The following is a 27,857-nucleotide window of genomic DNA, read 5'->3' as shown; positions in this document are numbered from 1 at the left end:
GGAACCTCATGGGATAGCTCCAGGCCAGCATCCCTGCTCATTTACCCTAACAACTACCTTATTTAAAGGTAGGATTCAGAGAAAACCAAATAAACCTGGGATAAATGTATTTCCTTGCTTTGCAGCTGTAACATAGTTAATTTAAAAGGAGTTCATCATACCTGGCAATAAATAGTACCTAAAAGCCATTCATCAAAAATGCATTTAGTCACCTTTGAGGTGGGAGAATGAAACAATTCTCTGCCCCTCAGTAGGAAAAGGGGAAATTTCAGCTGCAAGTGCTGTAGGAATTGTTTGAAGAAGTGCCCCCAGGACATCCACAGAGCAGAGGCATGTCTGCAGTTCCAGAGCACTTTTAGAGCATTTCCTGTTACAACAAACCACCTGCAAATTAGCCCTGCTCCTGCAGGAGTTTAAGGAGATGTATGTATGTACCTTGCTGCTACTGAATCAGGGATGCAAAATTTCAGTAAATTCAGTAGAAAGTAACCCTTCCTTCAATAGGAAAGAAGAAAAGTGTTTTATTTGAAGGGAATGCAATTTCCTTTCTCTAGCCCACACAGCGGTGGCATAAACAGGATGATTTTGGTTTGATGAGTAATGAAGAAGAGAACAAAATTATTTTTCCCTGTCTCTTTTTAAAGACATTTTTCTCAGTTTCCCAGGCCTTCTGCAGGCAGCTGTCTCACAATATGAACTACTGAAAGTTAGAATGTGCCTGTCCACCTGGCATAGCCTCCCCTTGCTCATGTTTTAGTGGATGGTGTGCTAGGAACAGGCTGTCAGGACATTGGGGAAGAACCACAAACATGGAATTGCACACAGCAGTCAGTGAGTGACCCAGGCTCCTGTGTTTTATCCTCTTATGAAGACTTCAAGTATTTCTAGAAAAGAATTTGCATCAAGTTTCAATCCCCTATAGCAAACATATAGAAAATAAGTGTTTCAAGCTTTAAGTACCAGTGGGTTCCAGGATGTGTTTTGTGAGGTAACAGGGGGCATAATTTCCTTGCATGCATGTCTGGAAACTGGCTTTTCTTTTCCCTCACCAATAAAAGCCAGTCAGATCCCAAATGTAAACTGAAATACTCACTTGACAGCAAATATTCAGATATTCCAGGCAATTTTAAAGCAGCACTTTCTCCCGTGACAAATGAAAGATCTGAATTCTGAAAAACATATATTTCTACATCCTTTGCTTGTTTTCTGATTAAATACACTTCTGCTCTATCATCATTGATGAGGTCAGTTTGGTCCAACAATTTTTGATGAGACACAGCAGCGGACTTGCTGTTGGCTTTTTATTAAATGCCTACATTTCAGAAAAAAATTGTCTATATCAGCTTGCTAAATAACAAAACTTGTGAAACTGCTTCTTTTAGTCATCATTTGGATTAGTAGTAATTATGCCTGTAATAGTAGAACGAGATTTTAATGCTGATTAATGAAACTGCTAAATTGTCAGGACTGCTAGTCACACTTTTCAGTCTCTGGAGTCTGTGCCCTAAAACTGTTGTCATCATATGTGTAATATGGCTTCTTTTGTAGGACCAGATGTGAAGCATATGGTGACCTATTACAATAGGGATGAGCTGTAAGTCCATGAGGGCTGAATTATATTGGACAAACTATGCAAATGAAAAAAAAAAATAACATCCAGTGATCATTATAGGATCATAGCAACTTTCTAGAGGGTGAGGGATGGTGAAGGACTTGGGCAGCTGCCTAGCTCAGGTAATCATTCCTGCAATTCTGATATTCTTCTGTGTTTATTTGTATCCTAGAGGAGAGTTGTGCTGCTGTGCATGGGAACACACTGTAAAACAGATTTCTACTGCTTGTTCTCTTTCCTGCCCATTTCAGAGACCCATTCCCACTGCTGGAGGGAAATCCCTTGGGGTGATGGAACCTGTGGAGTTTCCCAGCAGCAGCAATCCTGCAGAGGAGGAAATGTGCTGGGTGATAGGAGGGATACTGGGCTAGCCAGAACACAAAGCAGAAGGCAGGAAAATGAAAACTGACATAATGAAACTCATTGCCCTCATATGCAGAGATAATTCTCGTGTGTTGGGCACATTTTACCTCCTTTTGGCTGCTGTCACTGGGGCAGGGTCCTTACAGGAAAGTGGTGAATGGCTGCACTGAGCTCAGGAGAGCCATCCTGAGAGCACTTGTGTCCCCTGGCAGGAGGAAAAAGAGTAAACTTCTCTGAACAACCAGATTTCCCCTTAGCCATTAACTTGATTGTTATCAAAAACTCTGCTCAGTCTTCAGTACATCGGCAGGTACAACCCACAGCAAAATGTAATGGACTGCTTTTCAGTTTTGCTGCTGCCACTTTGTATTAGTCCTCATATGATTCTATCATTTTATGAACAGTTTAACCTATTTAGTCATGTGTAAATGGGCAATGGTTGAAGATTAGAGAGGCTTCATTTGCCATGAACAGCTACTGTCTTTTATCAAAAGGAAAAGAGCCAGCTGACCTGGATGGCAGGTCGGGTACTGCAGATGTGGATCAAATTACCGAGTAACAAATACTCCAGAGCATAGATACAAACTGGTTTTTAGAGGCCAGGGAAGTTTACCCAGCTATTTCAGTGACTAAACACACAAGTCAATGTGCAGGATGATTCAGATGATTCATAGGCACATGCATTGTGTCTCACAGTAATTTCTAAAATCAGTGCTGAGGGTCAAACTTACTTCAGGCAAGATGTTTGTGTTTGAATGTATGCTTGGAGGAGGGAGTAAACTTTGTCTTATCTAGACACACTTCCAGTATTCCTTCCATTGCCCTATTCTTGGGCTTTAGGATTGTTCTGTCCAATAGAAGTGCTCTTGCTACAGCTTCTCAGGTCTCACTGTTTTATGTGTGGTTTCACAGCAGCCAGCCCTGCCTCCCTAACACACATGAGCAGCATCACCAACTTCACAAAATCAGATCCCCAGAAACGCTGAAACTTCATCCTACATTTCTGTAACCATGCAAAGCTGATTTACTGCAGCAGCAGCTCTCTTCAAATTGTCTGGCAACAGAAACTGAGGTATTTTTATTATATGACCAAGCTTTCTGTGACAAAAGAGTGCTACCACAGCTTAATTGGCATTTATACAAATATTCAGGTCTGTAAATGATACTAGTGGATGCCAGGGCTACAGCTGGGGTTGTCTGCATATGGTTACTGCACTCTGGATGGATAATTTGTTCCTTGGAAAAGTCTGTTTTCATAGTAACGTGGTTACAAAGCAGCCTCTCAAGTGCCACTGTGTCGGGAAAGCACATCACAGACAGAAGGTAATGACTGCTGACACCAGACCAGCTTTCCTCTTGTTCCATATAAAAGCCAGCAAACTCTAAATCATCAGTGCAACCATGCCACGTACCTGCCCCCATTGTTCAGGCTTGGCTTTAAGCTGGGAACAAAATCTATCAAAATGCAGTTTCAGAAAAAAAAATTTACTGTGTGACATGTAGGAGTCCAAATGGCTGCTCTGAACAAAAGTAAACTGGGATTAAGATTTCAACAAAGAGCACTTCCTACTAAGGAACAGTGCCTTGGGAACTACTTCACACACACACAAAAAAACCCCTCCAACACTCCACCTCCCCTCTCCAAACAAAAGGAAAATCTGGGGTGGGATGGCCTTGGAATTGTTCTTGCCCTGGCATTTTGGCACACACCCTTAAAGAAGGAAGATTACAGTAAACAAGTCATAAAATATTGCTTGTCTCTTGCCAAAACTATAGCCTGTTAGCCTATTTATATATATACTTATATAGAAATATATACTATAAATAATATATACTATAAATATATACACATATATATTTATATACTATATATACTATATACTATAGCCTATTTTAGCCTCAAAATCCAGTTTGTCACTCATAAACCCTTTCTGTTATCTATTGGTAATCACTGGTTCAAATGATAGTTTTAATGTGAAATCTTTTGTGGGCTTTTAAATTATTTTGTTTCTCCAAATTAGGATTAGAAGGCTAGTTCATTCTCATTGTATGATCTTTCTAAATAAAAAGTTGTGAGGAACTGAACAGCAGCAAAAAGGCAGATGAGAAAATAAGGATTCCATCCAGAGTTTGGCTACAGGCCACTGGTGTAACTGTGGCTGATCAGCTTGGTTTTCCTCCCACAGCTGCTCTAACAGTAAAAACAGCACAGTTATTGGCTTTTTGCTTTCCCTGATTCTTGTTTGACTTCACAGCAAAGGGACTCTCTGACCGTGACTGACAAGGAACACCAAGTCAGGAAAATCTTTGTGTTCCTGGAGTGCAGCTGAGAGCTCCAGCTTTTATTCACATAGCCAACAGTTTGCTGCAGGGCATTATACTAAGAAGAATAAATTTTATCTCTGACTATCCACTAAGTCTGACTGGTACCTATAGTAGCTCCAGAAAAACCTAGAACAACAGGTAAGATTTTTTTTTTAAGACATGCCAAAAAACCAGGATCTTTTTTAACCCACTTCCAGATATAACAAGTGATGGGGGTGTTCAAGAGTAACATGTTACTGGCAACCTAAACATATCTGGAAATCTGGCCTCAATTTGATAACAGAAACACAAATCACAAATAAAAATAAATCACTTGAATTTAATTTTAAACTGATACAGCTCTTTGATTTCAAAGTTTTACATTGAATATAATTGATTACGAATAAGTCCATGTATTTTGTAGCTTCAAGTCTGCAAAATGTTCAATAGCACTTTGTGCAAGTTGTTCTGTTGATTAGGAGACCTTAATTAATACAATTTAGCTCCTCTTAGGAACTGCCCCTCTCCCAGCCAGAGCTGGCTTCAGCCTTGTAGTGTCAATATGATGCTGAACACGCTGTCTCCAAAGTTCTCTAGATACCTCCTAACACAAATCCAATAACGATGTGGTGGTACTGACAGAGCTGCAGTTTCATCTCACAATAATGCAGATTTTTTACCTGCTTCAGACCTCTTAAAGAATCTGTAAATGTGCACATAAAAACTTTACATTCTTCCTCCAATTTCACCAAAAAGAAAATATTTTGCTGCAGTCCTTACACAACAGTGAATGTTGAAACTGCTTGAGCACAGCAGGTAAAACTCCTTATATTTGTGGTGTGTTCCTTTAGTAACTGAGGGCCCCTGGCATTCACAGCCACTTCAGCAGTAATGGCAATAAAAAAATACATCTTAATGAAATTTGGGGAAGACAAAGTCTTTTTTTTAATATATATATACACTTAAAACTATACTTTCTAGGCTGATTTTTAAATGTGTTGCCAGTCTAAACTCCTTGGACTTATGCAGTCCCAACTCCTCAGTTCATAAAGCTGACAAATCCTATTGTACCACTGACATGCACCTAAAGAAGTATCACCCACTGCTGGAGGAAGAGATGAATGTGGGCTGTTCAGTTATCCCAAACTCAGGTACAGATTTTTGTCACACCCCCTTTCATGAATGTAAACCCTCACAAAATAAGTGACCAAAGTGTGTATTAAGAATTACTGAGAAATGTTGCCCAGAAGAAATGAAGGACTCCTCTGATTCTATTCTATAATCAACAAAAAGTAAATTGAGGCTGAGGAAAACAAGAGGTAAAACAAAATGAGATGTATCTGTATGGCCACATCCTAACAGAATCATTACAGCACTGGCTGGCTCCTGCCAGAGGTGGAGGCATGGAAAGTGATAACTAGATGGGGAAGAAACAAATCAATATGGATCACTGAAAACTGATTTAGAGCACTAAGCTCACTCAGACTTCTCTTGCATTTTCTCTTGATTAGGCTGGCAGGAAGTGAAGATGAAAATATTGAAACCTGGCTTTAGTTTTTCATGCTGCACTTAGGCTGCACTCTTGTGTTAAGTCCCTTGTGTTTCTGCAGGTCAGGCAGAGCTCTGGCACCTCCACAGGGGTGCAGAGGGTGTCCTCTGGCAGCTGACATCCTTGTCCAAGCCTGATCATAACATGGTTTTATTTGAGTAGCTCAAGTAAATTAGCTGATGACAGTGCTCAACAGCACTGTCAATGAGGAATCTGCAGGGAAGTTAGGATTAGTATAAAGGAAAGAAAATACACATCCTTCCACAATGCATTTCTCTTTCCATTAAGAAGCTATAATGCTAGGCAGAGAAAAATCAGAATCTGTGCCTGCCTATAACTGCTAGAGAATATAAAGTTTAAAAAAAAGAAGGGGGGAATGGGGGGAGGGAGAGAAGAGGTGAAAAGAAAATTCCAGAAACATAATTCAGACACATGTGGTCAAAAAGCAAGGTCTCAAAGAAGGCCCTAGGGTCAATATAACACAGAATGGAAGGACTACAGAGTTTGGAACTCTCCCTGTGACTTAAATTACAGACAGATTCCAAGTGTTTCCTCAATAAAATTTGTCTAAGGAGAAAATATTGGTGTCGGTGAGGGGGAAAACTCTGATTCACAGAAAATGGAAAAGAGAAAGGCAGCTTCAACCAGGAGTCAGTCATCAATCTATTGCTCAGACAGAGTCTTGGCAAAACCCATTCTCCTGGTAGAACTTGCCTGGAGTAGAGCAGATTGATTTGACAGTCTCTTAGCCTAATAAATGCTTGACCCCAAGGTCTGCTGAATTCACTAAATTCACTATGCAGGGAGAATTGGGAACCAATCACCTCTGGGGAACATCCTGTTCCACAGCCCTCCCCTGCTAAAGGCCTTGACTGCTCTCAGCCTTATCGAGATGACGAGATGGAAGCTGCTCTCACAAGAAGAAAGGTTAATCGACTACCCTGCTGTTAATCAATCACTTGGAAAGATTCAGCACTTAAAATAGGTAGGTCTCTCTTCCTGCCAAGAGGTTCTTGCATCTTAACCAAGGACCACACCATCTCCTCCAGCTTGAAAGATGAGTAATGGACAGAAACACAACCCAGAGAGATGCCAGGTGTCTGATCCAGAGCCAGCTGAAGTCAATAGAAAGACTCTGGGTGAGTTCAATGGGCTTGGACCAGACCCCAGAGAAAGACTTATTACCCAAGGTTTATTCTGCATGCATGTATCGAGCTACTTTTAGTGGTGAAAGATCCTTGAAAAGAAGCAGATTCATCACACACTTTTGCCTCCCTGTGAAATCAAACTTCTACAAACCATACTGTGTCCCAGTTACCCTGATTGTCAGATATGGCTGGCATCCAGGAAAGGAAAATTACCTGCCTGTGACAGCACAGACATCTATACATTGCAAAATCTCTAAGGAGCACAAAAAGAAAAAAAAAAAAAAAAAAGCCAAATTGCTAATATTTTCCTGTCCTTTTTACAAAAATTGTAATTGCTGCTAGCCAAAAGGAGAGCTTCCTCAGAACAGGAAAACTAGATCAATTTCTGAAAGGGCAAAAGAAAACTGAGGGAGTAAAATTTAAAAGAGCCTGGCAAGGAGGAGAATAAGCTCAGTGCTGAACCACCAGACAGAGAAAAAAATACCAGGAGAAAACCCAGGGTTAGAAAGTATCCCTGAAGACTTTACTTCTGTAAATTAACAGCTGCATTTTGCACCAACATCAACTGATGACAAAGCAGTGACTGTCCTTGATGTGCCCAAATGGAAGGATGAAGTCTTAACCTGTTGTTACAAATCCAGGCCCTTGTACCCCAGTGCAGAAGCTCTTAGTTCACACCTGCTGCACCACACAGCCAAAAAATCCACGTGGCAAAGAGCTGAAACCAACTCTCACAGCTTTAGGACATCTATGGCTACAGGTACCAGTTTAGTTTATGGCAGAGGTTGCACAGATTTACTCCTTCACAGCATTGCTTCTGGTCTACTCTCACTACCAGTCTTACCCAAGGCAGACTCCTGGATGAACTTTTGCACTGCCATCCGCTCATTTTGCTGCCACAAGTCTTGTTTGAATGCTGGAACAAAGCTGTTGGCTTGGAATTTTTGCTGTTGGAATAACCCAGTTTTTATCAAGAGGCAGAGAGATGACAGACTGGTACCATGGACTATACCTGCTGTAGCCAGGTTCTCCAGAAGGCTGGAGGGCAACACAGATACAGTGGCTATCCCTTGCTCATCTGGAAATTCATGGCACTACAGAGCATCTGAGGCTATGGGTATTTCCTCCTTATGCAGTGAAAACAAGCAAGGTATCAGTGAACTAGAATAATCTAAGGTGTTCCACATACACGATTTCTGTGTGCTCTAAGAACTGCTTTTCTCCAAGGACAGCCATCTCAGAAGTTCTTTGCCAGTAGACAGCTGTGGTTGTCAAAACCAATTTCCTCGTCTTCTCACTGCAAGCTGAAAAAAGCCCACAAGACAGATCCTGCATCTACATCCAAAAGTGAGGACTAATATTTGGTGACCTTTCTTCCTTTTGCTCAATTGATAAAATAACCAGAACTGCAAGCAAAGGGAGGCAGATATCATTAAGGAGTGAAGGTACCTATCAATTTCATAAGGAAACCTGACAGGAAATTCCACATACAGAACAAGAAGTAGATTTAAGAGATACAGCAGCTTCTTCCCCAAAAAAGACTTTGGTGCAGCAGCCTTATAAATCTGAAGATTTCAGCCAACTCCACAGACATGTGTCACACACATTGCATCAAAATACAAACAGTATTAGGCCCACTGACTTGTACTCTGCTGTAAGAGCCCTGGATTTCTTTGTTTATAAACTTTGTATCAAAATAATGTCAAAAGTTAACAACCTGTTAAGATAAATGGGGATACTCTGTCTCTCTCCAGGTCTTGTTGATATTACTGCAGATGAAGATTCATGAAAACTGTGCCTTATTTTCTCATGTTTGAAAGCAGATTTTTGCAGCCATCTCTCCTGTTTTGGGACAGGACTGTGTTGTTATCTGTGTAACTGTGTGCAGCAGCAGGTCCTGCAGTGTTTGTCACTCCCCTGGCATACACAGAACCACACTGCCCTTCCACTCCCCTGCCCTGGCGGATCCTGCTGTAGCCACAAAACCAACCCACATAAAAAGTGATGTGTTTCACTTCCTGACTATTCATTTTTTAACCCAGGGTGGATGAGCATAAGACACCTGAAGCTCAGTGCTAATGACCAAGTGAGGAAGCAAAAAAGGTTATTGTCTAATCAATTCTTCCTCGTGTCATTTGGAATAGCATCCTACAAGTCTTAACAGCACAAACTTGGTCACACTGAACCACTGAAGCTAAAGACAAAATCCCCTCTGTCTAAAAGGAATGGAGAAATGGATGGCAGAGAAACAGAAGGGAAATTCTGAGTGCTCTATTGACCCAACTGACATCTGATGAATGGTCCGCAATATAAATTTATTGAGAAATAGAGAACTTCTTCTTACTTACCCTTGTCATCACTTCCCAAAATTGTTCATGCCACAAAAAACCCACAAAACTCCCTTGAACCACATATTTAAAAATCTTGCAATTTTATTTGCATATAAAGGCCGCTAGATATAATATCACAATAAATTTAAAGAAACAACTGCTTTTCTAAATTCCATTAACAAGGTAACATAAAACAGAACAAAGCTCAATAGCATTTACAGTGGTGGAACGGAAATAACTATCTGCAACAATATTTTGTGCTAGTGAGATTGCATTTACACACAGTGCAAAATAAGAAAAAGGAAATAAAAAAGACAAGAAGAATATTTAAATATAAAGGACAACTAAGCCTTATTTTATTTAGGCTTGATTGTATCCATTTGACTCTATACATGCCTGAACTACAACAAAGATTTAACTTGGGCTCTTGAAGGCCTTGAGCACTTGGAAAAATGTGTCACATCCTTCATAATTTAGATGTGCTGTACAGCATAGTTTTGCAGATGCTATACTGGCAATATTAAATCCTAGCTTAGTTATAATGCACAAAAAATACATATATATATAAATTCATATTTAAAAGGAGTCCGCATTTACAATTTATTTTTTTCTTTTTTTACTGCATGAAATACCTGCTCTTTGCAGCTTTCACCCCCAGTCTTTTAAAGCTAAAATAATTTAAAAAAGAAACAACAGAAGGTAGATATCACATATAGACTGTGGCTATCTAGATCAGTCTTTATAAAGCAGGTAGAGACAAACAACTGAGAAGTCTATTCTCCTCTTGCTGCATTCTACCATGACTAGAAACAAGTTTAAGTACATGCACACATATCAAGAGGTAAATGGACCCCAAAACATTGTTTGTGCTACTAAAGGAATTGATATAAATGGAGATAAAAAGCCAACATTTAAACCTAGGGAAAAAGAAGACACTTAAAAAAATCCCGACAATAACATAAGTTGTGCAAATTTGGGTGTATTTAAATGCTGCCTATTTTTTAGCTTATATTATAATATTAAAATAAGGTCTCTCACTTATTAAAAGAAAGCTTGGCTGTCCTTTTGAGAACACTATAACAATTTACAATGGCAAATTTATTGAAAAATGAAATTCATTTTACAAATTCACAATGCTTTATCAATTTAAAATGAATGCTGCATTTCCAAAAAGCACAACCTCTAACTTTTCCTCTTGTTTCTTTTGCACCAGCAATTTACAAATTAAAAAAAACCCAAAAAAAACCCCACATCTCCCCCAAAATCCACCCCCCCACCAGCCCCCTGTTTTGAAATAAACATGTAACTGAATGTATGTTCCTTAATTAGAAAATGGCAGTTTATAGACCTTCCCCAGTAGTGCTTCAGGATCCTTGAGGGGTTGGAAGGTCGAAGATGATGGGAGGGTTGGTGGGCTGGAAGCTGACTGTACACGTGGAGGCGTTGATGTAGGTGGTGTAGCCGTCTGTCATGATGCCGTAACCTGCGGGGACAACACACTCACTGCCAGGGACACACAGAGCACCCCATGGGGGATCCATGCTGTGAGATAAAACCAAATTAATCCCTTCTAAACGACACCAGACCCTTCTGGTGTCTCTGAAAAAAGATTTTGGCTGGGAAAAAAAAATAAAAAATAAAAAATGCAGGGTACCGCGGTTGAGGGAAGAGCAGGTGATTTTTGGTTTGTGCACAAACTTTTTTTCACCCCTGGAAAATCTTCTGTTGCAACTGGGTGTGGCAGAAATACAAACCACACATGCTCTTTTTCTAATTACTTAATTAGTGAGCTATAATTTGCATGCCTGTCAGAAGAAAAAGACCATTTAGAAGCAGAAGATTTAGAAGTAATTTTGGTTTAGCCTAAACACCCCCTCTCAAACAAATGACCTGAACTCTGTCATCTCTCCTTGCTAGCCCTAATCACCCAGTTCCTCATGCTACACTGCTGAGCTGGTGTTCACCCTGGCTTCTGAGACCTCAGGAACTCATCAGCAGGTTAAAAATACACACATGCACAGACTCAGGCTGCCCAGGGAAGCTGCCCCATCCCTGAAGTGTTCAAAGCCAGGCTGGACAGGGCTCAGAGCAACCTGGTCTAGTGGAAAACATCCCTGCCCGTGGCAGAGGGTTTGGAATGAGATGATCCTTAAAGTCCCTTCCAATCCAAACCATTCTGTGACTGCATTATTTAATATATATATATATATACTAATTAGAAAAGTGTGTGTAAAGAAGCTTGAAAATATCCAGGAAGTATTTGGCCCCAAATGTACTTATTTAAAAAAAAATTTGAAAAAAAACCCCAGAGTTTCAAGGAGGAAGAGAACTTTTCCCTGCAAGCCCTCAGAGGAAAAATGCTTTTCTTTCAAACCATTATGATACAGTACAGATCACTGCTGTCTGAAAGCTAAGATAAATACAGCTACCCACAGTGCCTATCAGAAAGAATAATCACTTCAGAATTGCTGCACTGTCCACCTGTATTACTTTATTTATTTAGACTGGCAATTTTGATTTAGATCATCTCATGGTGGGAAAAACCTTGTTTGTGGTTGTTTTGCTTATCAACCAGGGAAAAAACCTGCATCACCAAAATGTGTTTATAGCCTCCATTGGTTCATGGGAATGTGGTAGATGTTTATCCCAGATGGAGCTGGATAAAAATTAATTGCACTGTAAGATAATGCTCTTAACACTTTGCTATTTCTTCCTGGACTGAAACAAGCTACTCTTACATCTTCTGTGTAAGTACTAGAAATGACTTTAACTTTTTGTTGGTATTCTTATAAGAACTTATTTGAATGTTAACTTTTAATGTGTGCTGCCACCTTTCCTTGGGGATTTAAATGTAGGGTGCTGCACATGATTCCTTGGTGCTTTCTCATAATGATGGTCCTGTGCATTCACACACCCTCCTCTCTCCCACCCACAGCCCTATCACAACCACAAGTTTCACCACCCAATCTGCCTACAAAGGCTGTAGACAATTTACACATTTCAGCTAGAAGTCTTGCTATATTCATTTATTTTTAATATGCAAGGACTAATATTTGTACAAAATACCCCATCTTTGCCTGGCTGCATAAAAGGACTGTTATTTATGCCTCTATGCAGAGGGTCATGTCAGTATTCCCAGGATAAACACTTTATTTACAGATGCCAGCCATGGAAATCATTGTGTGAAGTCAAAGGGGCTTCAGAAAAACCAACACCACTAGCAGAGAAAGCTGTCCTTTTTTCATTTTTCTTTTATGAAGTCCTCAAAATCTTTAGGCCTACGGAGAACCTAGTTAGAGACAATGGAAAACCTCCAGAGGGGAGAATATAAAACATTTAATGTGTAATTTTGAGTTCTAGGGTCAGGAACACTTACACTCTCTCTCAGGCAGAACTCCTAGTGTTTGTCTCTCAGCCACATGAAAGCTACAAAATCGTATTAAATATTTAAGTATCTCCAGAATGTATTTAATCTCTCAGTCTCTTCCACTGCCACAAACTGAGCTCATTGTTTCTGAAGCTTCACACTCTGCCTGTCCTGGCAATGACAGAGGGGGAATGTCTCTTCTAAAACATGAGACTGCTGGAGGGTATCACAGAGAGCACAGGGTGCATTACAGGGTGCTTGTAGAAAAGTGTGCACAGTGAGTTCTGGCAGTGGCTCCTCCTGATGCCTGACTCGAGATGCCCTCCTTTTTGCTTCTCCTTATACCTTGAGGGAGGTGAGCAGAGGCAGCAAGCTGTCTTCACATTTTCTTTTTTTCTCTAGCATCTTTCTTAGCTCCTGTACTTGGAGTAGTGGGGATAATTTTCATTTTGGCTTGCATGTGTGGGGAATCTCATCTATTTCTCTAACCAAGTTTGTCAAAACTTGAATTGCTTTCAAATAACCTGTATAGAACAACCTTTGCACAGTGAAAGATGTAGGTGGCTAAATGTAGCACACATTCCTGAAACAGTCTGTTTTAATTCTGGAATAAATTTACAAAGTGCCACGCATGCAATCACTTCCCTGAACTCCCTCCCTACTTTAATCCAATATGCCATTATTCACTGCAATACACCATCAAAATGTGCTTCTTGAACTCTGAGATGAAGTAGGGAATTGCACTGCTCCTTACCTTCATGAATCCCACCAAAGACATGGAGTTTGGGCCTTACTCGCCTCTGCACTGTGTTCAGCAGCTCCACACAGCCCACTCTCTGCAGCTCCTTTGGAACCCAGTCTCGAAAACCTGAAGGCAAAATGCAATCAATACTATTCATTTTCCCTATTCAGGTAAGGTTTCACGTAGTCTTTCAGGAAGTCATAATTCACACAGGGTTTATTACATTATCTCTAGTCATAACCTCTCCATTAAAGCACACAACGGCTTTTAAGAAATGTTTCACTGTCACTTTGTCTTCCTTAAGATTTCCTCCCTCCATCTGCATTAATATTTTTCTGGATGTGATTTGTTTTTTTAAACTACAGGTTTAAACTCATCTTCCACCTTGAAACCCTGGGACATTTATTCCTGGCACTGCTGCAGATTTTTCTTCCCTTTCCCCTGGCACTTTCAGCAGGCAGCTTCCCAAGCCAGCTATGTGGTTACTCCAGAAATGAAACAGCTCAGGAAGATGAGCTGAGCTACGACTCAATTCAGCTGCCAGCCCAAAGATTTAAAATACAGACTCCCACAGCTTTTGGAGGACTGTGGTCTGCAAGCACCAGGTTACTTCTGAGCCATCATCACCAGCCTCAAGCAATGCAAAACCTACAAAACAATTTCCAACAAGCCACTGCTAATTGACCATGTTGTCACCTGGTCTTATGGATAACACAGAAAAATGTACAAAACAGGACATCAGTCCCTGCAGGAGCCTGCTGCCTGGACTAGCACAGAAAAGGATCAGCAGAGCAAGGAGAGAGCAAAAAAAGGGAAATCAGGAGCCAGCTGTAGCATCATTCTGCTGACTTCAGCATCATTACAGCCTGTGCCAAGAACTTGGCTGAATTTTAGAGTGACCAAAGAGTCCAATTACAGCTCTACCTCCCTTAATATTTACTTAATAAGTAAACAGTTATTTAAAAAGCAGTATTTTGTCAATATTATCATGCAGGCTGAGACCTAGAGCCCCTCATTTTAGGCACAGTACTGACACCTAATCTGTGTCTGTAGTTAAGATACAGTGCCAACCTTTTGAAACTGAACTTCATTATCTCCTTCAAACCCAAAATTTAAGCACATTTATTCAATTACAGTGTCTGCAGCATCATAGTATTTCTGTATGAACCCAATTCAGAGCAGATGGATGAACAACCCATTTAAAACAGCAACCATGAAACGTTATAAACACGCTTGTGGGGTTTTTTGGAATTTTTTTTTTTTTGCTTCTTTGGGAAAATGAAGCAATTAAGAGAGTGCTGTTTGAGGCCATGGTTTGCAATATCCGGTGGCTCTGCTGTCAGGGGATGCTGTGTCACTGCCTTAACACAGCAGCTCGCTGGGAGCTCCAGGAAGGTTAAAGGGAATTTGCTGATCATCTTACAACATTCTCTAAGTAGTATTAAAAAACTAAACAGAATATAAAAGGAGCAGTAAGTACATTGGTCAAAAACTTTCTGGTCTTTTTTTTTTTTTCTTTCTTAGCTTGGCCTAGATTGCTGACTCTTAACATAATTGTGGTAAAAAAACATAAGCATGCATTAATTCTTGGCTCCACGGTCACCAAGAAGCTCTAAAAGAACACTGAGGCAGCCTGGAAGCACTTAAAATGCTGGTTTATAATGGCACCATGCAATTCTGAGAAGATTTTACATATTCAGTCCAGTGATTTTAGTAAGAGACTGTGATTAGGTCACTCCCTGTGACTGTGTGATCTGACCCCTTGGATTGCAGGAGCTTACTAAAAACCTGACAAAACCACTCTTCTGGCAGTAAGGGCAATGAAGAGACTGCCACAATTCCTCATCCTGAAAAGCCACATTTATAAAAGGGTCAGTTGTTGTAAACCCATGAGATACCTAAAATACAGCCCCAGGCTGCTTGCCACATGTGTCTGGAAGAAAAGCAGTAAATAATATGTGATGGGGAAAGGATAGGGGCACTTTCCAAATGGCTTTAGTGTGGGCTTTAATGACTTCAGATATGCCAAAACTGAGTGCTCCTGCCTCTGCAGAACCAGTGTCCTGGTGTCCTGAGACAATCAGAACTTAGTTTGGATCTTAAGAGTTAAAGCAGAGATCAGTGAATGACTCATATTGACAAGATGAGCAAAATTCAACTAAATGAGAAACTTTAGCTACCTAATGAAGAAACAAATTATTCATAGACTGGTGCTCACCTGTCATTAGATCAAGTTAGGAACAATTCTCTAAGAACATGATTTTATTCCTTCACAAATTTTTTATAAGCCAATTAATACCTTTAAAACTGTTCTTACATATCCTAAGTTTACAAGGACATTATCAAGGAGAATATGTGACTACATAGCTCCAAACTCTTGACTGCTACTCTCAAACCTTAAAATAACACGACACTGTAGTGAGAAAAGGTTTCAAAAGTTTTAGTCAATCTCTAAAAAGTCTTTTGGGATTGGAAACTGGGTTGTCAGATGAACACTACTCTTAAATAAAATGTCAAATTATAATGGTTATGGAGTCAGATATTTGATCTTCCCTAGCTTGAATTTAATAAAAAAATTCAAGATTTTATGGAAACTCAACAGATCAGCTAAGCCTAATCATCATTTTCCACTTCTTTCAGAAAGGTTTTTGATCCATAGTTTTAAGTTTGGGTGCAATTACAGTATATCTTAAAGCATTATCAACTTTGCTTATTTTGAAAGTAAAATTCTCATGCAAAAAAATCACACAAAACTTTTATTTCACTTACCAAGGGGAGGTCCATGTGTCATTAGGATATCAATTCCCTCAGGAATAAGGTTCCACTTGTCTAGCAAAGACTGACCTCTGGGTAGATTAAAGCCCCATCCATTAAACCATGGTGTCCTTTGGGGAAAATAAGACAAACTGCATCAGTGTAAAATAAAAATCTCTTCCTTTCTCCATTATTATTATTTTTCTGAATTAAAACAATTTCTGTGCTTCAGAGATTACCTGCAGACAGCCTTTTTGAAGAGGATGCCTCTAACACACACTGATTCAAATACATACATATGTTAAAACATATATTTGAATTTAGATTAATGTCTGATGTTATTTTTGTACTTCAAAAGCATTCAGCCCTGGGGGCATTTACTCACTAGAGAGAAAGGAGAAAACACTAAAACAACAAAGTCTAAATCTCAAGCATTTTATCAAAGTTTGGGAATGTTTGAACACAAGAACTCCTTCCTATGCTAACTACCAGAACAACCCCAAAATTTTTTTGGAGGCAAAAATGAATTTCTCCCAGCACAGGGCAGCAGTAACAGCTCAACAAGAGGCTCGATGTGGCAGCAATAAGCACCACGTGTGCCACAGCATTTCACTAAACTCAAACTTGCTCCTTTTAGCACTTTTAATACCAGAACACTGTCACCCAACTGGGTTTGGAACTCCTGAGCCTCCTAGAGATCTCCATCCACACAATATTTAGCCTCAGTGACTTTTTGAAGAGATCTTACCATTTAAAATTCATGTAGTATTTCTCAAGGGAAACTGATACCCTCAAATGTTCTCCAGCATAGCACAGAGTTGTTCTGAAACACTAGTTTATCCACCAACCCAAGCATGCAGCAATGACAAATACATTTTCTAGGAGTACTTTTTTTAACATATTAACTTTTTCAACATGTAACATCTAATTCTGATACAGGTATATCATAATAAAGCCTTTCCCTATCAAATTAGTACACAAAACAATTGTTCTGATGAAAGACAGGAATATTTATGTTAGTTACTGATAACCTCTTATGCAGCTCTTAGTAATGTACTAATTTTAAGAGTTTGCATCCATGTGTGTGTTTCCTAGAGCTCAGGCAACAGGTTCAGACTTTGTTTTCCAGGTAGAATACTCCTGTCCTAGCCCCAGTCATATTTCTGAAAGTTCCAGCTACTCCTGAAGTCTTTTGTGTGTTGCAGTTCTGAAAACAGAAAACAAAAGCTGGGGGCAAAAAGCAGCCACAAACCAACCTTGAAAAAACCCATACCTGTTAAAACCAGAAATCATCAGAGTCCTATGTAATTTCATTATGTTATCTGCCTCCTCTACCCGCTAAATTATTCATTTTCCTAGCCTCAAATATGCCTTTGAGTGGGAATGTCCTGCTGAGATTACATCTCTAATTTTTATTTTTTTTATATAATTAAAGCATTTTGTTTTCCTGAGACAATAATTTGAGTGATGAGGATTGTGCCCAGCTTTATGGATGATCTGCATTCCTGACAATCGGCAGTATGGAAAAACAGCAGGCGCTGCTAATATAGGGGCAGGAAGGTCACTGGTGCCTTTGTAACAAATAATAGACAATATCCCATGTAGTCCTGCTGGATAATACTCATACTACACACACACACAGGAACTCATTCAAGCTAGCAGACTTCCTGAATGAACACCAACAAAAGATAGGAAAATTAGATGTTAGTCAAACATTTGATGTGAGCTGTGGGTTCCTCCTGTGCTCAGCCACGAAGCTTCAGCTCTCAAGCTGCCTTGCTCTGCACCCACTGAAGCACCTAAAAACCTTCCTGTGCTGCAAAGGTTGGTGCACCTGGCAGGAGGTTTGTGTGCAGCTGAATTAAAACTGAAGGTTGTGTCCTGGCTTTAACTAAACCACAAGAATTTCTGCTTTCCTAGGACTGGCTTTCCTGAAACATATATCTGAGTTCCCTTTCCTATAACATTCCTAGCTTTTAACCTATCAAGATTATTGTAACCTTCAAGGCTGCAGTCAGAAGTTAAAATATCGTTTGGCTAAACATTCAGCTGCTTTAAACAAACAAACACACAGAGCTTGGGTCAAACTTTTCACTGTCAATTAATGATTCTTTCCCCACTTGCATTTCTCCTGCAGATAAGACTGTAGTTATTACAACATAGTTAAACCTGAAACATGAAACCACATCTGTGATTTCTCTGGAGCTCTTTGGAGACTTCAAGCACAGAAAAACCTGGATTTGTCTGCAGGATTTTTATTTTATTTTCTTCTGAAGCACTGTGGAAAGAGGAGGAGGGGAACCTGAGCTCACATATATTCCTCATTCACCAACCTCTGTAATTAGCTGTGACTAACAGGCGCCACATGGGAATCCACTTGCAAGAAAACTTTTGAGAAACCTTCCTCATTATGCAGCATGTGCACAAAAAAAAATGGTCAAGTACTTACTTAATATACTAAAGATTTTCATACAAAATGGGTAAATCAAAGAGAAGAGCAGGCATGACTGGAAGAACACCTGGATTACAGATTTAGGATTCAGGAATTTAAAACACGAAACAGTGCATAATTCCTGACAGCACTGGCAAACTGAGGATCCCTGACTTTCAGAGGGGGTTCAGACCTTGCCAGAAAGCCAAGCATGTATTAAGAACACCACAAAAAAGCCAAAGAGCTGTCTGGCACGGGAACAGGTTTAGCAGGGATCACAAGGAAGGTGACCTGATGTTTGCTGTGTTGCAGTGAAGACGCGATGGGGTCGGTGTGCTGTGAATCTGTGAGTGGACAGGGAACAGCTGGTTATCCCAGCAAACTTTAAATACCAGCAGGAAAGACAAAGCCTGCCCTTTAGGCAGGTAGGGTACTGTCAAGGGATATCAGAGTGGGATATTTTACCCCCTGTTAGTGCCTTTTTTTGCATACACAAGAGTTAAATAGAGTGATTCTCAACGTCTAAATAATTTAGAAGAAAAAAACTGTGCACAGAGTTAGGTGCCTTTTGCAATGTATTTTCAAGCTGATTACTTACTGTGAGAAATGACTTCCTGTCTAGGAAGAAATGTAGATAATGAACCTTGGCTGCACTGTCATGGTTTAACCCCAGCTGGCAACCAAGCACCACACAGCCCTTTGCTCATTACCTCCCATGGGGTGGGAGACAGAATCAGAGGGGTAAAAGCACATATACCCACTCCTGGTAAATTCCAATCAAGCACAAGTAATTTAGAAAGGCTACTTAGTCATTAGTAGTAATATTTCAGATCTGACCTAATTCTTTTTCCTATGGACCTCTAAGTAAAAGATTTCAGTTAATTCCTAAAACTTCATTTTTAAGTATAGCTGGCAATAGCAGAGTTATTGGCTGTTGAATAATTCCACAGGGGAGACAGAGATGGAAAGCCCACAGGGACTGGTAATGAGAGATTACAAATGATTTTGTCATTTTACGTTTGATGGACCAGAACACATCCTCACACCCAAAGCCTGGCATGTCAGCCTCGTGCAGAAGAACCTAATTGAGGCTGTGCTCATCAGAACCACGGCACACTTCACAGCATCCCTCACACACCATCAAAGCATCACGGTAATTCCTGATCCCCGGCTCACCCACCAGCCTGACTGCAAATCTTCCTCATCGTTTAGGGAGAGCAGCTATGCTGGCAGCAGATGTGACACAGGGAATATCCTCATGAAAGGCAGACACCTGGCCCATCCTTGCTCTCCTCAGTTCTTCATTTCTGCACAGGAATCCCCACAGATCCCCCTCCACCTGGCATTTTGGAAGCTATGTTTTATGCAATTAAAAGAATGCTTATGCAGGAGGCTGAAAATTATCTTCACACCTTGTGCTGCAAGAGATGCAGACATTACTTGACATAATGCCAGGAAGGAGGGAATATTAAGCTTCCCAACAAGACTCTTCCTCCTTTTACAGGTGCATTGGGAGAACCCCTGGACAGGACACACAAATCCATCTGCTTTTAACAGCAGAGAGCTGCAGCTTCAGCAGGTGATCAGATCTCCCTCCTCCCAAGTAAGCACTGTATGGCTTTATTATTTTGCTAATACATTTTAAAAAAAAAACCCAAAACAAACCCAAACCAACCCACAACAAGAGCACAGCGATGGAGCATCATTTCTTGACACCAAAAATCACAAGTGCTCCTCAGTGCATTCACCTCAGAAGCAACACTATCACACAAGGAAAGGAGACACAAAGCCATGGCCAAGTTCATCCAGGTAACACAGAAATGTTGACTCCTTTTTCAGGAGGATCCTTCTTTGTAAAGGATGGTAACTCCTACAACCTCCTTTCATCTCTTCTCTGACTCATGAATTTAATTACCTCATCCTCAGAGTTCAACAACTCAAAAGGTAAATGTACAATGAGACCTTCTAGATTCACATTTTCCTCTTAACTTCACCAGTAAATCCATTTATTTCAACAGTTACTTCTAAACAGGATTAGAAAAAATAAATTATCTCATAGGTCTTTAATATCAAGTATTCATTCATTTTTAAGGCTACCCAGTCTTTTAGGAAAGTATCAATTTTATCCTTAATCCAATGAGTAAAGTGCACAGGAGGCAAAAATCTCAGTCTGTCTCCTTGCACAGGATAACAGCTGAGGGAGAGTCTAAAAGGCATCCCAGTGGGAAGCATTTCCACACGACCAATAACAACAACAACAAAAAGCTCTCTGTTTTTATCAGCCTTCAAACTGAGCTCACAGACCTGGCTCACCGAGGAGGGGGATGGGACAGAGGTGGTGGCACAGGACAAGGATGTCCTGGACAGCTCCAGGCACAGAGTGCCCACCAAGTACACAATGGATTGAGGAAGCACATTTTACAACAGCTTCTGTAAACTGGCCTTCAGTGCTGCAAAAGTACTTTTATTTTTTTTATTTTTTTGGTTAAGCTCCTTTTTCTAGTGAAGATTCAAATGCTTTTTCATAATGTACCAACCACCAGGAAGTGGTAAAGGCTAAATTGTTTCCTAAATGTGCTCATTACATGCAGTGCTGTGACACCAGTGAGAGGCACAGCCCAGGGGCTCCAGCTGAATGTCATTCCCACTAGCACTTACCTGCTGTGCCTCAGTGTCCCATTTAGAAAGTGACAATAATAACACAGAACAGAAAGAAGCATCACAGAGCCTGCCTCCTTGGGATTTTGCTTACCCTGCATCTTTAAACAGCTCTCACAAAAGTGAATTATCAGTACTGCAATTATGTTAGCCATGTTACTAGATGTACCTCCTTATTATTACCAGCCTGCACTTGAGTCAGGAAGTCTCTAACACAGTTCAGCTGTTTTCACGAGGTTAGAAAAATATAAAACCTCCACAACCTGCTGGTTTGTTTTGCAGGTTTTTCTCTCTCTTTTAATGTGTAGTCTATAACCTCTGAATGCTGGTTATCTAAATGACAAAGCATTTGAGGAGAAGCACAACTCCCCATCTTCCACAGTGGAGGGAAAGAACCCATGCAGTGCCTTTTCCCTAGGGAATAATCCTTCCCACTGAGAGGCTGCAGGATCAGCTCACCAGCCAGCAAGACCTGGGATACTCCTTGCACCAAGTCATTCTCAGTTTCTACCTCAGACTGTACAAACTGGTCGGTGCAGGGTTTAGTTTAAACTCCTGTCAGACAGAGATTCACGCCTGGATCTGTGAGAGCTACGAAAGGAAAGAAAAACTGAGGACCTTTACTGCTGCCATACATCATGTGCCATGGGTGTGCTGATGTGGTCCAGATTATCACATAAAATAGGAACAGGACAGGAGGAGCAAGTGCAGCTTTAGCCATCCATACAGCTGGAAAATGGTACAAGAATTCCCTCCTGCATCTTCCCTCTCTCAGTGCCTGCAGATCTCTGCCCTTGCTGCCTCCAGGCTGCCCCAGCTGCTATTGACAGCAAACTGAGCTCTGATCCCCAAACCTACAGCCTGCTACCTCTGTGGGTACCTTGCACTTACTCCTCTTCTCTGATGGTCCACAGCAGCCACTGACATCTTCTACCCTATGTCTGGAATGGTAAGTGATCCTTTTTGGCAGAGGATTGTCCATTCACTCCACATGTTTTGTGTTAACAATATCAGAACACCACAGATACTTTTTAAGAAAACTCCTCTGTGGGGAAGATGAGTTTTAATAAAAAAAAAAAGAAGAGTAAAGAAACACATACAACATACAACAAGGTTTAAGAGACTTGAGAGCAAAGGAGCAGAGGCAGGAGGCTGAAACCCCAGTAATGTCACAGAGGATCACAAGACACTGAGCTCCCAGAGCATAGAAGTAAAAAACAATAAAGCAGAGCAGTGGACACCACCAGGAAGCCAGTGGATACTGGAAAGGAGAGGAAGGGAGTAGGTGAATTTCTCAAGCTTATGATCCAGACAACCTTTGCTTAAGTATCCGAATTGCTCATCAAAGAGGAAATTTCCTCCAAACCTTCTGAGGCTTTCCAATCCCTAACTGTATTGCAATTATTTTATTTAGGGCTTGACTTAATGAGATCTGGGAGATATTTTAATATCCCAAAAAAATGAAAATAATTTAAACTTGACTCAAGGGCTAATTTCATTCTACTTTTAAAAGGAATAGAATTACAAAGGCCTACGAATAGAAGCGTCAGTCCTTACATATTCCTGTGCTCTGCATAGTTGGGGCTGGCTTGAAAGATAGACCTGGTTTAAGTTAGGACCAGACTCAAATGCACATTAAGTATGTTTTATTTCCCCACATGGCAGTGGTGTTGCACTGTGGCAGCAGCTCAGACCTACAGAGTACATCCTGGACTGACTTGTAGAACTTCTTCTCATTCTGGAGTGAGCACATTTACTCCTTCATTCCCATCCTGCACCCCAGGGCAGGGTACCTGGCCCCTTGAAGCATCAAAGGATGCTGCAGTACTGAAAAGAACTTAAATGACTCGAGTTCTTATGGTAAAATTTTGTGGTCTTTGTAAAAACACAGGGAAGCTTAAAACACCTGTCTAAAGGAAGGAGCTCTCTGGTCCTGAAGCTCACCACAACATAAACCCATTGTCTGTTCCCAGGGACATGCCAGGGGAAAGAGGAAACAAAAGATAAGAAGAGCAGCTGCCTAAAATTTTGGTTCAATTTTGCTCAACATTAAGAGTGATGCTTGAATGCTTGATTTCTTACAGTAAGTGTGATCATAATATGCTATTGTACCACATCTTAAATTAATTTTATCTTATTATCTCTGCAGGAAATGTAAATTGACAACACTTCCACCCCAGGTCAGTCTGGGAGAGGCTTTTACTAGCAGTCCTGCTTCTGTGATGACAACACACATTAAAGTAGAGCAAAAAAACAAAATAAAAAATACTTCTCTCCCAACACACACTTAATAGTGCATATCTTCAATCCATGGGGGTAGTCCGTGTGTTTGACATGTAAAAAATCAAAATCTGGTCTAATTACATACAGTAGTTTCTGCTGAATATTTTATATATTTGTAAAAGCAGCATTTGGAAAATATTAACAGAAACATGTCAGTCTTTAAAAAAAAATAAGCTACATTTCAGTGAATTATGAAAGAAATGTTGCCAGATATAAGTTAGTATGACAAATGAAACACTCCAAAGTAGTTATGTCAACCTGCACTGTAAGTGAAATTGGTTCTTGCTCCTGAGAAACAGCCTCTAGATATTTAATTATTTGGAATGCTCCTTAAAACAGAATCTTTAGCACTGATAAAGTCTCAGTAGTTCCTCCAAAAGGCTGTGAGGGTCAGCAGATGTGGTAACTTGTTCATTAATTAATGCCACAGAGCAAAGGAATTCCTGACACATATTTTTATATTTTTATGTAGTGCTTCAGCACCTTTTTATATGTTAATATCTTCAGCCTGTGCTGCTCCCAACACACACACAACATTTAATGACACCTTCAGGAAAGGTGTGTCCTTTTTATATTGAGGAGCTCTATCACATAACATCACAAAGAAAAAGGTTTGGGTCTTTGTGCCTTTATGTTCTGGATGCCTTAACTGCCCATGCTTTTCCTGTTCTAATTTTCAGAGTTATCAAACCAGTTTGATGTTTCTGAAAAACAAATAAACCAAAACCAACCCGAAGGAACGCACTAAGAACAAACCTACATCACAATCACAGGAACTTGAGGGCTTTCAAAAACTCTTTCAAGTGCTTTACAAGCAATAAATAATTTAGGCTCATAACAGTCTAGACAGAGCACTGTTTATAGAGGTACTGTGCAGAACTAGGTTGGCTAACCCTAGAATAAATTTGCCAGAATAAAGTCCATCAGATGGTAGAAACAGAATTCTGCCCCCCAAGATTTTCACCATTAGTCTTTACCAATAAATCAATTATTCTTAGCTGCTCCAATGACTTAAAATAAGACACTGAGATTGCTTATTGCCAGATGGTGCTGTTTATCTATAAATACCATCACTATTTTTATTTATGTTTTGCTCAAAATGCTGGCTAACATTCCTCAATAAGAAGCTGAAACTTTCCAGAATGCCTGCTAGGAAAACCAAACAAGGCTCACATTTATTAAGACTTCCAGACATGCACAACCCACAACATTTAATTGTAGGAACTTACTAGTTACGTAGTAACGTAATCTTCTAAATATTTACAGAAAAGAATGGAAACAGTTAGTTATAATTAGGTCACAGGATACTCCCAGCATTTCTTCTTTGTCTGAAGTCTGTGCTACCTTCCGTTCCAGCTTATTCTTGAGGCTTGATGTGAAGTCTCTTACCCTCACTAACCAGATGAAATTGAGTTTCCAGTGTCACAATGCATGCTTAGTTGGCATTTAGGTACAGTATAAATTATCATGGCTCGGTTTTGGGCCATCATTTACTGGGTTATTGTTCAATTATACTTAGGAAATGTCATTTATTTGAAAGTTACGCAGATTTGGTTTATTTTCTTCGTTTATTACAGACCTTGCTTCATGCAGAAATTTCACATCTGGCAAACCTGAAATTTCACCTTTGCTGAAAACTCCAGCTTTGGAGTCTGCAGGAAGGGAAAGTTACCAGCTCCTGTCCAGTCTTCATCAAAAAACCACTGCTACCTTATTTGCCAAATACTGTCTACCAGTAAACTTTTTCTTTGAAGTCATCTGGGGAAAGGGATGATCATGGATCTCAAAATGCATATCACACCTCCTTCTCAGCTCAGAAAGCCTCAGGAGACTTGATTGCAAGAGAAGTTCACACAAACAGAAAATCCTATACCTGGTGTATACCTGATCTGTACAATATGCACTTGTGTGTGGATATATTTTTATATATATATGTATGTATATTATAAATAAACATTCATTCCCTGCTGTTCTGCTTGTATCAGGGAAAATGAGAAACAACTTGCAGAAATGGTGCAGTGCACTCCCAAACCAAGGAGAACTCTGCAGCACTCAAGCATGGCCACAGTAATGTGAGCAAACATTTTCAGCTTATTACCTGGAGGAGCTGTCTTATGCACGAGCCAATTCAGCAAATCAATTAAAGTAATGCAGTTACTTGATCAACAGATGAACACAAAGGAAAAAATGTGACAGAAGAGATTGAGGGAAAAACATAAGGGTCATGAAAAAAAAAGAAAAATCAGCTGAAAAGACTGGAGAGAGCATTGGGCATCACAGAGGTAAACAGAGCATTATTTTAATTGAAAAGAATCTGTTTAAGCAATGTTTTTGTTGCCTTCAAGATTAAACAAGGAACTCTGATGACAACTGGGTCATTTACACAACATTTCATTTTAAGCTCCCCAATTTTGTGCTGTCCTTTCAGCGAGGTTTGTGGGATATGAGGATTACCTCAGACTGAAAGAGAGTTAATTTGAAGAGAAAACATTGAAAAATATTTCTAATATTAGAATGATTAGAAACCAACATAGCAGAACTTCTGCATCTGTGTCAGTTACTTGATCAACAAAGTATTATTCATGTTTGTCTCAGTTCTCACCTTGAGGGAGAGAAGATTTGACCCCCACTAAAGATCTATATAGATAGATATGTATGTATTTAAAAGATATCTCTCTGAGGCCACACCTAATTCCTCTCAAGAGTGTTAATGGAAAATAATCAAGTGGAAGCAAACAGCAAAACAAAGATGCAGGGAAGATGTCTTTCTCAGCGACCACCAGTCAAAATTCCAGATTTTATTAAAAGCCTGACTTGCCTCCTGGAGGATTGTGATGTAGCTCCAAAGGCTGATGAAACTGCTCCTCCTGGAGCCACAAAGCAGCAGCTCCAGCCAGAGGCACCATGCAGTGGGCAACAATGGGTGTTTCTGGTGCTGCAGTCCATAGGATGGTTTGGGTTTGGAAGGACCTTCCAACCTACCTAATTCCAACTCTCTGCCATGGCCAGGGACACTTTCCACTATCCCAGGTTGCTCAGAGCTCCATCCAGCCTGGCCTTGAACATTTCCAGGGATGGGGCAGCCACAGCTTCTCTGGGCAACCATGCCAGGGCCTCAGCACCCTCACAGTGAAGAATTTCTTCAGTGATTATCTCATTAATATCTAATTTAAGATATGTATCTAACCCTGGCCTCTGCCAGTTTAAAGGCTCTCCCCCTTGCCCTGTCACTTCATGCCCTTGCACAAGCCCCTCTCCAGCTCTCTTGTAGCCCCTCCAGGCACTGGAAAGCTGGAAAAGTCAGCCAGGAACCTTCTCTTCTCCAGGGTGAGCAGCCTCAAATCTCTCAGCCCATCTCCAGAGGTGCTCCAGCCACACTGTAGTCTCACAATCACATAGCCACCCCTTGGGATATTACATACTCATATTTTTTTTAAAAAGATGCATTCAAAGAAAAGTTGTGAGCCCATATTATAAGTTCTCAGCTGAAGTGAATTTTTTACTGATGAGTTACCAGCCTATGAAGTGGTGGTTTATAATAGAAAGGCAGACTGACATTTAAATAGAGTGGCACTAGAATAATGGCTTTACATTAGTATTTTATGGGAGGCTGAATAACCACAGAGTTAACATACTGTATTTTCTGGCAATAAAAAATCCTTTGAAAACAAAAGGTCATTTTATTTGATAATGTAAATGAATTAGATTTGTATTGTATGGCCAAGAGAGTAAAGGAAAGATTAATTCTTAGAGAAGAAGTCAATATATCAGGATGGCTAGGATTGGTTTGGTTTTAATTCCTTAAGCATGCAGTAAAGCCTGCAGTTCATAACCCACAGCCATATATTGCTGTACACTGGGGGTTTTAATACAGGCCCCAGACTTCAGTCTGATCTGATAAAAATCTGAAACTTGCAGTAGGCCATTATGTGGGCAAACTATTCATTTTATATTCACCTCCTTGTCGTGTCAGTGCAGAGGTCATCTAAAGAGGGGGCCTAATTAATCAAACTGTCAGAGCCGATGAGGAGGAGCATGTTAATGGGACTTTTATTTCACCCAGGAAAGCAGTGGTCTGACAGGAACCAGAAAATATGGCCTTGATGTTGCTGTTTATTAGCAATGCTGAGATCAGTAGTAATAGGTAGCAAGCAGCCTATGTTTGATAAAGCACTGGATGTCAAGAACCTGCACCAAGCAGGAATTAGACAAGTGGAAGGAATCACCTAATGACAGCTGCTGAGCACAGGTAGGGCTTGGGTGTGAGCACAGAGCCTGTGCAGGACACATTCTCCTTTCTTCAAAAGTAAATTTTT

At 40.3% G+C, this 27,857-nt stretch overlaps 1 protein-coding gene across 3 annotated transcripts in view; it reads right to left on the bottom strand.

Moving 5' to 3' along the window:
* Window positions 1-9,384: 9,384 nt before the first annotated feature.
* Window positions 9,385-27,857, bottom strand: part of MPPED2 (metallophosphoesterase domain containing 2) — a 102,530-nt gene continuing 84,057 nt past the window's right edge. For all 3 annotated transcript variants that reach the window (XM_015632190.3, XM_015632193.3, XM_015632191.2), the window contains exons 5-7: window positions 16,185-16,300; window positions 13,428-13,541; window positions 9,385-10,789 (exon numbers count right to left, since the gene is read on the bottom strand). In XM_015632190.3, the coding sequence (XP_015487676.1) occupies window positions 10,671-10,789; window positions 13,428-13,541; window positions 16,185-16,300 (349 nt within the window). In that variant the 3' untranslated portion in view covers window positions 9,385-10,670. The remainder of the gene's footprint in view (window positions 10,790-13,427; window positions 13,542-16,184; window positions 16,301-27,857) is intronic.

Source organism: Parus major, chromosome 5, assembly GCF_001522545.3.
Source record: "Parus major isolate Abel chromosome 5, Parus_major1.1, whole genome shotgun sequence".
NCBI lineage: Eukaryota > Metazoa > Chordata > Aves > Passeriformes > Paridae > Parus > Parus major.
The sequence above is the reverse complement of the archived record's forward strand: the minus strand, read 5'-3'. Positions and strand labels throughout refer to the sequence as shown.